Here is a 13,498-nt window from a genome sequence, read left to right on the forward strand (position 1 = left end):
GAGCTATACCCGCAAGCCCTATTTTTTTAATTCTTTTATTTTTGAAACAGGGTTTCACTAAGTTGCAGAGGACCTCACTAAGTAGCTGAGGCTGGCCTCAAACCTACAATTCTCTCTGTCCCGGCCTCCCAAGCACTAGGATTACAAGCCTGCACCTCCACACCTGGCTCCACCAGCTAGTTCTTTTTTTTTTTTTTTTTTTTTTTTTGGTGGTACTGGGGTTCCTGGAAGCCCTTCTACCTCCGGGCTACACTCCCAGACCTATTTTTACATTTTTATTTGGAAACAGGGTCTCCTAAGCCAGCGCGCGTGGCTGGCTTCGAACCTGCGCGATCCTCCTGTCTCCGCCTCCCAAGCGCGGGGATTACAAGCGTGCGCCACCACGCCCGGCCACCAGCTAGTTCTTGAAACACTACCTTCTCCAAAAAAGATTGTGGCTTGACTAATTTCTAAGGTTTCTAGTTCAGAGCTTCTATGGTTTAGAAATGTTTAACCCAAAATTTCAGTAGTAAATCTATAGTATTAAGTAAATATGGCTGGGAATCAAATATATGGATTTTATTATGATCACAAATTGCAATAACAGTCCCAAGCAATAACCATCAGCACTAAATGTCAGGTGGTCATTGCAGTCAGCTTTCACCATACTTGCTTGCTGCGTCTGTACCAGCGGGCTGCCTGGCAGGCCCTCCCCGGCTCAGGTGACTTAATAGGTTATTCATCTTGTCCTGTTTTGCTTTTTCTTTTCTTTTATTTTCTTTACTGGGGGTGGAACTCAGGATCTACTACCTCTGAGTTACTCCTTCAGCCCCTTTTTAATTTTTTTTTTGAAACAGGATCTTGTTAAGTTGCTGGGGCTGGCCTGGAGCCTGCAATTCTCCTGTTAACAGCCTCCCAAGTACTAGAATTACAGCCATGCACCACTACACCCAGTTTATTCTTATTTCAGTAGTGTAACTCCATTATTGTTTGCAGTACTGTATTTCCCCAGCATAACTGGGGTCTGCCGGTATCAATGTGTCCATGGCTTAGAGTTAGAAACGCCCTGATTTGTTCAGAGACTGGTGAAGAGTGGTATTTGTCACCATCAGTCTTTACACAAAGAAGTGGAAATAAGTGTTTCCTCTTCCTCGTGAATGTATTCATTTTTTCCCTGCCTTACCTGAGATTTAAAACAGATGTTATATTTACCTCATATCCCCTCTTTATTTAGTTGTGCGTCCATGTGCGTGTGTGTGTGTGCATGTGTGTGTGTGGATAGTGCTGGGGATTGAACCCAGGGGCTCTCTACCACTGAGCTAGGCCCACACTAAGTTACTGAGTTGTGTCTTGAACCTGTGTTCCTCTGTCTCAGCCTCCCAAGTACTGGGATTACAGGCACGTACCACTGTGCCTGGTTTCATTCATGTTTTTGTTTTTGTTGTTGTTGCTGTTGTTTGTTTGTTTTGTTTTTACTCCTTACATGTGTATCCATAAATTACACTATTGTTTCATAAACTTACAAATCTACATACACAGCATTATACTGTACTTTTGCAACTAAGTTTTGTTTTATGTGTCCTAGTTTTTAGAGATTTATCCATCTCTTATTTCAACCACTAACCACTACAATGATAAAGCCCTCGGTTTACTCAGTCTTCTGTTTGGAAATGGTGATGTCGGTCCCCCCACCCCCACACACACACACCCGTGTTACCCATGGCAACGCGTGTGTGCGTGCGTGCGTGCATGAACTCTGTCTCCTGGAGTTCACGTCTCACTTTCTGCAGGGAACACACTGGGTAGTGCAATGGCCGCGTGAGTGGGTCCTGCATCTCCTGCTTCGTTGGCATTCCCAAGCGGTTCTCTAAAGTGATTGTGCCAGTTACACGTCCACCAGCACTGTGGGGGAAATCTTACTTTCCCTCGCTTTGCCAGTGTCTAGTGCTAGCAGACTTAATTCTCACCTGTCTGATTGGTTTCAGGTGGCACCTCGCTAGTAGAATCCTTGATTACTAATGAGGTGAGCAGATTTCAGTTTTGTCATTATTGAGTTACTCTCTCCTTCTGAATTTCCATCCTTTTCCTGTGTTTCCTCTAGATTGTCATTTTCTCACTGTCTTATCTGAGTTCATCTGTCAATTACATGTGTTGCAAACACTGCCTCTTATTTCCCAACATGTGAAAACTTGCATACGTTGTCTTTTAATCATACCAAAATTGAGTGTGTGTGTGTGTGTGTGTGTGTGTGTGTGTGTGTGTGTGTGTGTGTGTACTAGGGATGGAACCCAGGAGCATTCTACCTCTGAACTACATCCCTAGCCTTATTTTTTGAGACAGGGTATCACTAAATTGCAATCCTCCTGTCTCACCTCTCAAGCACTGGGATTTACAACACCTGGCTGACACTGGGTCTTTGCTCTACCTCTGAGCCAATGCCGCACGCATAGCTGTCCTAACTTAGGCATTGTGGTCGTCTGAATATCTCCAGATCGTGGACTCCTTTAATCTCTTCAGTTCTTTCTCTCTGTGTTCCGTTTTCTTCCTTAAGTGTAATACTTGGTAATTCTTTGAACAGGACTCTGTGTGGTCTTTTCATTCCGTCTTTGTTAAAATCTCATTATCTCAACATTACTGCCAAATGGTGTGGAGTTTAGCTGAGTATTTTATTCTAGATGGAGGATGATTGTTGTTGTTGTTGTTGTTGTTTCAGAGCAGTTGGAAGCTATTCCGTTGTCTTCTAGATTCAGTTGATATGTGTCTTCTCCTAGCCTGTTTTTTCTCAGATAATCTCTTTTTATTCTAGGTAGCTTTCAGGATCTTGCCAGGCTCAGTGGCGCACGCTTGTAATCCCCGTGCTTGGGAGGCTGAGACAGGAGGATCGTGCAGGTGCAAAGCCAACCTCAGCTGGCTTAAGAGGCCCTGTTTCCAAATAAAAATATAAAATAGGTCTGAGTGTGTAGCCCAGAGGTAGAAGGCCCCTGGGTTTCATCACCAGTACCACTAAAAAAGAAAAAAAAGATCTCTTTGCCAGCCAGGTATGGTAGTGTGTGCCTGTAGGACCAGGGTTTGGGAGGCTGAAACAGGTGGATCGAAGGTTTTTTGAGGACAACTAAGTGAGATTCTCTTTCAAAACAAAAAAATAAAAAGGGGCTGGGAGTGTAGCAAGGAGATAGAATGGCCCTGGATTCAATCCTCAGTACCATTTAAAAAAAGAACTCTGCCTTTGGCGTTCTCCATTTCTTTATTCTAGGTGTATATTTTTATTTATATTTTATTCTTTAGGCCTAGGTGTATATTTATGTGTTGACCTGCTCTGTCATTGAGAACCAAGGGTTCACAACTCACTAGTTCTGGAGGTTTTTCATGCACTGTGTCTTTATCTTACTTTGCCTTTATTCTTTCAGCTGCTCTCACACATCTGTGAGTATTTATTGTACCTTTTTATTCTGTCTTTCATAGGCCTAATTTTTCTATTATATTGCCCATCTCTTCATCTCTGTGTTGCAATCTGGAAAATTCTTCTGATCACTACCCTATTCTACTCAACAATCTTAATTTTATATTATATAAATACGTATTTTTTATTATTTTAAGCCATGCTTGGTGGTACTTGGAAGACTGCAACAGAAGGATTGCAAGTTTGAAGCCAGCCTCAGAAACTTAGACCCTGTTCCCAAGTAAAAAAATAGGGCTGGAGTGTAGCTCAGCTGTACGGTCCCCTGGGTTCATTCCTCAACACACACACACACACAAAAAAAAAAAAAAAGCCAAGCTGAAACAGGAGGATCCCAGGCTCATAGCCAGTCTCAGGAACTTAGGCCCTCCACGACATAGAATATCCATGGGTTCAGTCTCTAGTACACAAAAAATAATAAATGAATGAATGAATGAATGAATGAATGAATGAAATTATGAGTGCATTGCACTTGTGCGTCATAGTGAAGTTTGGTGTGTTAAACGTCTATTTGCACACGGCTCTTATGTATTTCCCTCCACATCCCACCTGCTTATATTGATTACCCTGTCCTTTAAGTTTGTAAATTTCAACTGCTCTATCTTTTGTTTCCACGAGGGCTGGTGGGTTCTTTTCATAACTGGCCTTGCTGCTCTCTTCATAAGCTAAGTCCGTCCTGGGCCATCCCAGCCCTCGCCTGAGTGAGGACCGAGTCCTGCTCTTCTTGGGCGTCACGCGTGCTGTGTTCCTTTGGGTGCTTCATTCTGGGCCTCCTGTTATCTTTTCTTCCCTCCTCTTCTCTCCTTCTCTCTCTCCATGGAAATCTGCTGTGGCCCAGGTTACGGAAGCCCCCTTAAGAATAAGTCTGAGCCAGGCACGGTGGCACACGCCTGAAATCCCAGTACCTGGGAGGCTGAGACAGAAGGATCACAGGTTTGAAGCCAGCTTCAGCAATTTAGCAAGACCCTGTTTCAAAATAAAAAACGAAGCAGGGCGAGGGTGTGGCTCAGAGGCAGAATGCTCTGGGTTCAGTCCTCAGTACCCCACACACATGCGGCTTTGCCTTTTGTCTGGACCTCCATCATCACTGGCAATGCTCCTGCCATTTCTACTTGTATGCAGATGAGAGAGCTTCAAATCCAAACCTCCACGGGGCTTAGAACTTTCTGTGGACATTCTTCTCCTGCAGAGCCTGCACAGAGCTTGCCTGTTGCCTCCTGCACTGGCGCACCGGCGGTGGATCCCTGCTCTCTTCACCGCTCGGTGCAGAGGCTCCAGTTCCATCTCCCTCACGCCAGCCAGCACCTCGTTTCCTATCCCTCATCCGTGTAGAACCAGCTCTGCAGTGAGCACGATCGCAGCACCCACCTCAGGACAGCTGCAGGTGTGCCTTGGGTCTGCACCTGCCCTCCCTGTGTCTGGAACATCCTCTACATGTGGAGACAGACAGACAGGAAGATCGCACATTCACAGACAGCCTCAGCTACTTAGTGAGGCCCTCCACAACTTAGTGAGACCCTGTTTTAAAATAAAGAATAAGGCTGGGGGTGTAGCAAGGAGGTAGAATGCCCCCAGGTTTAATCCTCAGTACCACCAAAAAAAAAAATTCCTAAGTGCCTTCCCCCAGGAGGGGTGAGGCCCTTTTGCGTGGCCATGGACATCACTAATGGGAAGTGTGCTTTCCTCTCTTCTTGAACCCTAATTTTCCTTTTTCCTCTACTTCACCACAAGCTGTTTGAGGACCAGGGGTCAGTTATTCACTAGCATCTAATGTAGTCCTGGCACATGGCGGGTACTGGATTAGTACTTCCTGAGTCCTGTTCTGCACAGGATTTAGAAAACATTCAGTCTCTAATTGGTCCTAATACTGATCCTTGCTGAAGCAGTCACCCTTCAGATCTTGGGTGACCACGTCTCATGGTGTGCGTCTGTCTTAGGTTTGTGGGTGCATCGAGGCTGGCGACAGAGCAGAGAGAAGACTTGAGGCTTGTCAGTACCTGCCAGGCGCTGAGGAGGTCGAGGGCATTACAGTGGTTGAGGGTAATTGGCGGTGCACTGAGGAGCGGGCTTTGCTCCAGCTTGATAACACGCTCTCTTCAAAACACATCTCCAGGTGTCATCCAGGTTCCCCTAGGAAAGCCTGCGTTCCGAGGCGCATGTGGACATGGGCGCCGAGTCTGCTCGGGCACGCCTGCACTGCCCGCACGGCGTCATCCTGTGAGCCATCCTGTCTCGGGGTCTCTGCTTCCCTTGGCAAATGTTTCTTCCTCTGCGTACCAGCTGGCTTCCTCCACCTACTCTCTGCTCCATCATAGCTCTGGTACAACGTGGCCACACACGTGGTGACGTTTCAGCTTCGCCTGCCCTTTCTAGCCCTCAGTCTCCCATTGCCTCGTGTTCCAAGACGAAGGTGGTCGAGGGCCCGGCTCGTCCTCCTGTGCGGGGGCTGGCTTCCCTGAACATCAGCAGTAGTCATCAAGTCTCAGAGTTTCACATCCCTGTACATCCATCCCCTGACGGCCCGGCTTCCACTCAGACCCTCGTGTGCTCAACTGGCTTCTCTGGGCTGGGGCTGGGGCCAGTGGGACAGGTGATCCGCCACATGCACTTGGTTCTCTCTCCCAGTCGTCTACCACGCTTCCATTGTATGTGGTTGAAAATAACACCAGCATTAAGGCCTGGCGTGGTGGCACACACTTGTATTCCCTGCACTTAGGAGGCTGAGACAGGAGAATAGCACAGGTTCGAAGCCAGCTTCAGCTACTTAGTGAGGCTCTCAGCAACTGAGACCCTGTTTCCAAATAAAGTATAAAATAGTTCTAGGAGTATAGCCCAGAGGTAGAAAAGCCCCTGGGTTCCACCCCAATACCACCAAAAAAAGAAAAGAAAAGAAGGGGAAAAAAAACACCAGCATTCTCACCTTTAACACAGAAACATTTACCTAGCTATTGTTACGCTTCCATTTAAAACTCAACCATTTTTCTTTTACAATACCCATACATTTATCTACAACTTTAAATTAAAAATAAATTGGAGCCAGAAGTGGTGGCGCACACCTGTAACCCCAGTATTTGGGAGGTCGAGGAGGATCAAAGTTTCCAGGCCAGCCTCAGCAATTTAGCAAGACTCTCAAGTACTTAGTGAAAGCTTGTTTCAAAATAAAAACAAAGTAGGACTGAGGGTGTAGCTGGGAGGGAGAGAAAGATGGGGAGGACAGAAGGAGAAAGAGAAGGTGTGCCAGAGACACCGGCTGGCTCACACCCAGGGTGAGGAGGGAGCCGCTGCCCAGTCTCCTCACACGTCCCCAGCCTCTGCTTGTCTCCTGGGCCCCTGATGCCCAGGCCGTTGCCCTAAGCCCCTCACGGGCCCTCGGAGCTCAGCAGCCTGGCTGGAGGAGGGCACAGCTTCCGGTTCCGCTTGGTGTCAGCCTTGCTTCCCACATGCCCAGTGACCACAAGTTATATCTGAGCCACCAGAGCCAGAGGTGGCCTGTCGCTGCGGCCATGGTTCCCAGGGGATTTCACAATGATCTTTTTTTTTTTTTTTTTAACTAGGAATTGAACCCAAGGACATTTTACCTCTCAGCTAGAACCCCAGCCCTATTTTACTATATTTTCATTTGGAAACAGGGTCTTGCTAAGTTGCTGAGGTTGGCCTCAACCTGAGATCCTCCTGTCTCAGCCTCCCATGTACTGGGATTACAGGCCTGCATCCCAGTGAAATCATAGTTCTGCAAAGCTGCCCCTGCTCCTTCAAGTGTCTGCATGACACAAGGACGTCCTTTAAAAGTCCACACACTGCTCTTCCAGCACAGGTAGCCAGGAAACTCCAAGTGGGAACCCTACACAGCAAGCAGTTTGGGGAACACGGCCAGTCCGCGCGGTGTCCGGGTGCGTTCAGTATGTCAGACACGCTAGCCAGAACCGCGTCTGCGGATGATTACGTTAAAACCGCACGCCTAGGGAAAGATCTGCTCAGCCACCACAGGCTTATTCATTATTTATAAACAATTAAAGGGCATGGCTCAGATGAACACAAGCATCTGGGAAGGTCGTTACTCATGTACGGAGAGACTGGAGCATTTGTCTCCCTGGCGTCTTAACACACTCCCCGTGCCTCGGGACCTCAAATTATATTAAGCGGAGTAGATGCTTAAACTCTTACTTAGTTTAATTGTTGGCCTCATTCCACTTGTTCAGATTATCTGGACTAGTTTAAAATTAGCCCTCACTCCTCCTTAATATGTTAATACAGGAAAAGAGGGAGAGTTCCTTCCAGAACCTATTGCATTCTAAGGATGAATGCAAATTCTCCTCCTGTGACGCTTAATGACCCGCCATTAGCCTGGTGGGAAGCCCAGTGCATTAATGCAACACCTCTCTCACATCATTACTCCTAATGGAACTGTTACCAGGATAATAGCTTGACCTTTAGCTATAGATTCAGATAGCGAAATAGATTCTGCTCACTCCGTACCCCTATTCACGTAGCCTATTGACTGTGTTCACATCGACACAGCGGCAGTCTTTTGCCCTCATTCTCAGGCCTCGTCTGCAGTTGTAGTGGTGAGAAGAGGGTTTCATCTTCAGCAGGTCAATTCTAGTTAAAAGTCCTTCTGAAGTTTGGATGTAATCCATGAACTGGAGCATCAATAATGTGCTGGTGGAAATACTTGGAGAGGTGTTTTCCAAGAAGCCTGGCACTTTGCTTCCAAGGTCTCAGCCACAGACCCAGGAGACAGCTGTTTTCCTGGTTTCTTTCTTTTTTATGGGTGTTTGTTTTTGTGGTACTGGGGTGAACCTAGGGATATTCCACCTCCAAGCTACACCCCTAGCCCTATTTTATTTATTTATGAGTTGTTGTTGTTGTTGTTGTTGTTGTTTTGAAACAGGATTTTGCAGGTTGCTGGAGAGTCTTGCTACTTGCCGAGGCCGATCTTGAGCCTGTGATCCTCCCGTCTCAGCCTCCCAAGTTCTGGGATTACAGCCTCCATCCCCACTCCCGGCTCCTACTTCCTGGTTTCTTACTGTTGAAACCAGATAAGTTTTTACCGAAAGAAGAGAAAATAAGCAGAAGAGGGAGTGACAGAGAACTTGAGCTGAAGGTTAAATTGGAAAGGCCTGGTCTGAAGCCTGTCACAGAATGGAAAGAAGCACTCCCCTGCCCTCCCCGGTTCTCCGCGACTTGGTTGTTTACATGTGGGGGCTGTGTTGGTGTTGGCATAGCCCAGATCTGCTTTGTTATTTTGGAACCACTACTTTTCTAATGTGTGATCATTTGGACACATGCATTTCACAGTCTAAGAAAAGAGAGGTTGCTATGGAAATTAATTGTATAAATAATATTGCAAGTGGGAAGATGTTTACCTGCTAAGACTCTATACTCAGTCGTTTTGGTAGTACAAACTTGCATATAAGCAAATAGGGTGCTAAATGCAAGTATGTTTTTCTGTTTATTAAAGCAGAACTTCAAGGACATTTTGGCAATTCTCCAGTTAACAAATGTTAATGTGGGGATTTGAGCATAATAAAACCTGTTTCTTTAAATATAGTATATTAATTAAAACTGCCTGCTAATTCAGATAGGCCATTCTCCCCCATGTAGTCTAAATTTGTGAGCTGCTGTATTTGCTTCCATTAGAAAGAAAATGGGGCTGGACATTTGACACATACCGGTAATTCTAATACTTGTGAGGCTGAGACAGGAGGATCCCAGGTTCAAGGCCAGCCTCAGCAAGTTAGGCACTCTGCAACTTGCAAGACTCTGTTTCAAAATAAAAAACAAAATAAGGCTGGGAATGTAGCTCAGAGGTGGAATGCCCCTGGGTTTACTCCATAGTACTGTGAAAGAGAAAGAAAGAGAGAAGAAAAAAAGAATAAAAAACAAAATGGGTAAATAAATGTGCTTATTTGTCACATGATTCTTGGGGTTTTGTTCATTTCAGGGCGCTATACTAGATGCTTTGAGGGAGATGAAAGGAATGAAGACCCTGACATCTTTTAAACTGGCAGAAATGTCAAAGCATGCCAAACCGGGCATGGTGGCAAATGTCTATAATCCTATTACTTTGGAGGCTGAGAGAGAAGGAGCACAGGCTCCAGGCTAGCCTTAGCAATTTAGCAAGGCCCTTAGCAACCTATTCAGACCCTGTTTTAAAATAAAAAATAAAACAGGGCTGGGGGTATAACTCAGAGGTAAAATGTCCCTGGGTTCAATCCCGAGTATAAATAAACACACAAGCAAATGCACACCAACCCCCAGGGATATGTTTTCCTCTGTCTCCCAGATGGAGGCTGCATGCTCTCCCCGGCCCCATAAGAGCATCCTGGGCTGCCTGGTTGATATTTTCCTGCCCCCCCAATCCTGTTCCCATCCTGCCTCCTCTGCTCAGGTGGGGCTTCTGCAGAACCTTCTCAGTGAGGCTTTTGGCAGAGCAGTGTTATACTCAAAGTCCGGGACCCCAGGGTGACAGAGACCACCACCACACCCAATACTGCAAAAACAGGAAGGGGTTTATTGGGGAACTAGCTCGAGCTAGGGTCCAAGTCTCATCCAACGCACTGGAATCTTGACAAGGACCCCGAGTCTTTGTTCCAAGGCACTTTTATACATTTCAGTCACTCGGGCTGTGATTTACAAAGGAGTTATCTTTAAACCAAATGGATTTTTTACTGCTGTTATCACAAGCAATGGACAGGATACTTGGTGCCTCCCATTTGGTTCGTGCCTCCTGGGGTTGGTTGGGAGTTTTTCATCCTGACCCAGGTGCCAAAACTGGCACTTAACTGTTAGTTGTATTCCTGGGAAACTGAAACTTAGGCCTAGCGTGTTTGCTGTATGGATGAAGCCTGTCATGGCCCCGCTTTGGTCCTCCAAGCAGTAGGTCTTCCTCTTGTTCTCAGGATCTGCTCCCGCCCGCGTAACTCCACAGTCCACACACAGGGCCGTCTGGCTCCCTGGCCCATGGCTCTGGACCTCGCCAGCTTCTCATTCCACGCCCGAAGCACGCTGAGCACTTCCTCACGCTGCTGGGGGCTGGCCAGCATCTCCGCGAGGCCATTCTAGATGTCTCCTGCTGCTGCTTGGCCCCCACCTGCCATCTATCAACACCCCCATCTCCTGATCATTATCCATTTCTCCAAGTTCATGGGCTCTTACCTGGCCTCAGTTTCCTCCCAGATTGAGGGAAAGAGGGTCAAGGGAGGGCTTCCGTTCCAGGCCACCTCTTCACCAGCATCTTCAAAGGCTTAATCCCCTCATCCTGCCAAGATGTTTAGCAAAGACAGGAGGATTGCAGATTAGAGACTATCCTCAGAAATGGAACGAGACTCTGAACAACCTAGTGAGATCCTACTAAAAAAAAGTAGGGATGTAGCTTGGAGGTAGAATACTCCTCTTTTGTGTGTGTGTGTGTGTGTGTGTGTGTGTGTGTGTGTGTGTGTGTGTGGTACTGGGGTTCCTGGAAGCCCTTCTACCTCTGGGGTACACTCCCACGGGCTACACTCCCAGACCTATTTTTTTACTTTTTATGTGGAAACAAGGTCTCTTAAGCCAGCGAGGCTGACTTTGAACCAGCGCGATCCTCCTGTCTCCGCCTCCCAAGCGCGGGGATTACAAGTGTGCACCACCACGGCCGGTGAATGAGCTCTTTCTATGGTGGTAGATATTGAACATTTTCGGTCATATTTAGGGGAGCTAGCTTGTGTCATCCTATTGAAATATTTACTTTTCATGCAATGGAAATTTCAGTTTTCATATAGTTGAATCTGTCAATGTTTTCCTCTCTTTTTAAAAGAAACCTTTAAAACATTGCAATTACCAATATTTCAAATACCAAGAAGGCAGTGTGACGTGACTACAGATGAGCTGCTGGCCTTACGGAGCGTGAGCTGAAAGGCGTTTGAAAGTGCTCAGGAATGGAGCGCGAGGCAGAAATGTCACCCCAGCGTCCCACGCGCTGCGGGCCTCGCCACGCACAGCTTTCCCGTGGTCACTGTCCTGCCGCCCTTTTGTCCTGCCCTGTGAGCCTCTGGAGTTCCTTCATGATTAATAAGGTCTTTGCTCGGAGCTAGTACAAAGTAGAATTGGAATTTTCTACCTAGATTATGTCTTAGAATTTTATTAAACACACTGTAGCCGGGCATGGTGATGCATGCCTGTAAGCCCAGCACTTGGAAGGCTAAGGTAGGAGTCATGGGTTCAAGACTAGCTGCAGCAACTTAGCGAGCCTCTTGGCAACCTAGCAAGATTCTGTTCCTAAACAAAAATAAAAAGGGCTGAGGGTGTAGCTCAGAGGTAGAATGCCCCTGTGTTCAATCCCCACTACTATACACTCAAAAAGAAGATGCGAGCCGGGCATGGGGCGCACACTTGTAATCCCCGCACTTGAGAGGCTGAGACAGGAGGATCACACAGGTTCAAAGCCAGCCTCAGCTACTTAGTGAGGCTCTCGGCAACTTAGTGAGACCCTGTTTCCAAATAAAGTATAAAATAGGTCTGGGAGTATAGCCCAGAGGTAGAAAGCCTCTGGTTTCCATCCCCAGTACCACAAAAAAAAAAAAAGAAGATGCTCCATGTTATTTGTTAATAAATAACATGTTACTTATTGGTGGTTAATATGTTATTTATTAATCAATACCCAAGTGGGAATCACCACAAGAAACATCATCTTTCTGTGTAATTTTGCGTGTGATTTTGAATTGACAACGAAAATGTAAATATTGGAAAAATGGGGACAAAGAGCACAGCTCCACAGCCGGAACGGATTTTATTCTGGAATAAAATCTAGAAGGAGGCAACTGACCAGGGATTGGAGCCCACGAGAGTCAGAAGCCCCCGCCTTACAGACGAGGGGCTCTTTCTGGAGGGTTGGGACGGGTGTGAGAGCAAGGCAGTCGTGCATTCCTGCAGTCAGTTGACGGTGGGCTGAACACCAGGCCAAGGCAGGTAAACTTAGGGGCGGGGGTGGTTAGAACGTTTTCTGTACTTTCCACCCCTCCTGGAGTCCTTTGTCCTCGGGCTCCTGCAGCCAGACCTCGCAGTCACCTCGCCATGATGTCTTAGTACATTTGCTAAACTTCGCCATGGAGCCAGTGGGTCCACAGGAAGTTTCTTATCATTGTTTCTGTCTATTAACCACGTATGTGTGGATGGAACAAGTAGAGGGAGCAGTGTCCATGGGAAGTTCCTGGTATTTCTAGCCAGTTTCATTGTGAAGCACCAGCCCTCGCGTGGCTGGTCAGGGCCCGCCGGATCGCCGTCTTCACTACAAGAATGTGATACAGATATGGAGCGTATGCTGTAGGACTGACATCCTTTAGAAATAGATTTTTGGATCTGAGGCTGTTATCTCAGTGGTAGAGCACATGCTTAGCATGTGCAAATCCCTGGGTTCAATCCCCAGTACCACTGAGAGAGAGAGACAGACAGACAGACAGACAGAGACTGACTTTGATTTCTTCTTGAGCTATAGTCCTATTTCAGGTCTTCACACTTTGTTACTTAACAGTATGTCTTATTTTCTTTCAGTCTTCACAGAAAAGTACTGTACTGCTAACCATGTGGACAAACTTCCCGGCCCAAGAGACTGGGTACAGATTCTACAGGACCAAATTAAACTGGCTAGAAGAAGGTTAAAACGAGGCTCAGGTATGACTAAGTAATGGAGGGGACTGTGGAAGTGCTTGGCTGAGTTCTGAGCCTGCATAAAGCACGTTGCGTTTCTCCAGGGTGGCTTTTGTCTTTGGAAGGAGAAGCTGGACTCAGTGTGCTCTGCTGGGCTATCTTAAAGTCTTATTCGAGTGAAGTTCGAAACTCACCTTAAGATTTAATAGTAAAATGATATCAGGCCATTTGCTTTGAATAGTATTAGTGAAAAAGATTGGCAATCTCGTTTATGATCCAAAGTGTCTCTTGAAGAAAACTGGGTCTCGTTTGCGATTTGCTTCTGTTTGCTTATTAATCTTGTTTGCTGGGATCCATATGCCTTTATAAAAGTCCTAGTTGCTTAGTTTTAAAAATTAGCAAAAATCATCCTACTGGTAATAATACATCAAGAAGGAA

General features: G+C 46.5%; 1 protein-coding gene across 1 annotated transcript in view; it reads left to right on the forward strand.

Annotated features, from left to right (window-relative positions):
* The window catches only part of BEND7 (BEN domain containing 7), a gene marked incomplete at both ends in the record, with an annotated part of 88,243 nt that overhangs the window by 65,973 nt on the left and 8,772 nt on the right, over positions 1 to 13,498 (forward strand). Inside the window, one exon of the mRNA XM_080717215.1 lies at positions 12,965 to 13,084. Coding sequence (XP_080573341.1) covers positions 12,965 to 13,084 — 120 coding nt within the window. The remainder of the gene's footprint in view (positions 1 to 12,964; positions 13,085 to 13,498) is intronic.

This window comes from Muscardinus avellanarius (genome assembly GCF_963383645.1).
Source record: "Muscardinus avellanarius genome assembly, chromosome: 20".
Classification (NCBI taxonomy): domain Eukaryota; kingdom Metazoa; phylum Chordata; class Mammalia; order Rodentia; family Gliridae; genus Muscardinus; species Muscardinus avellanarius.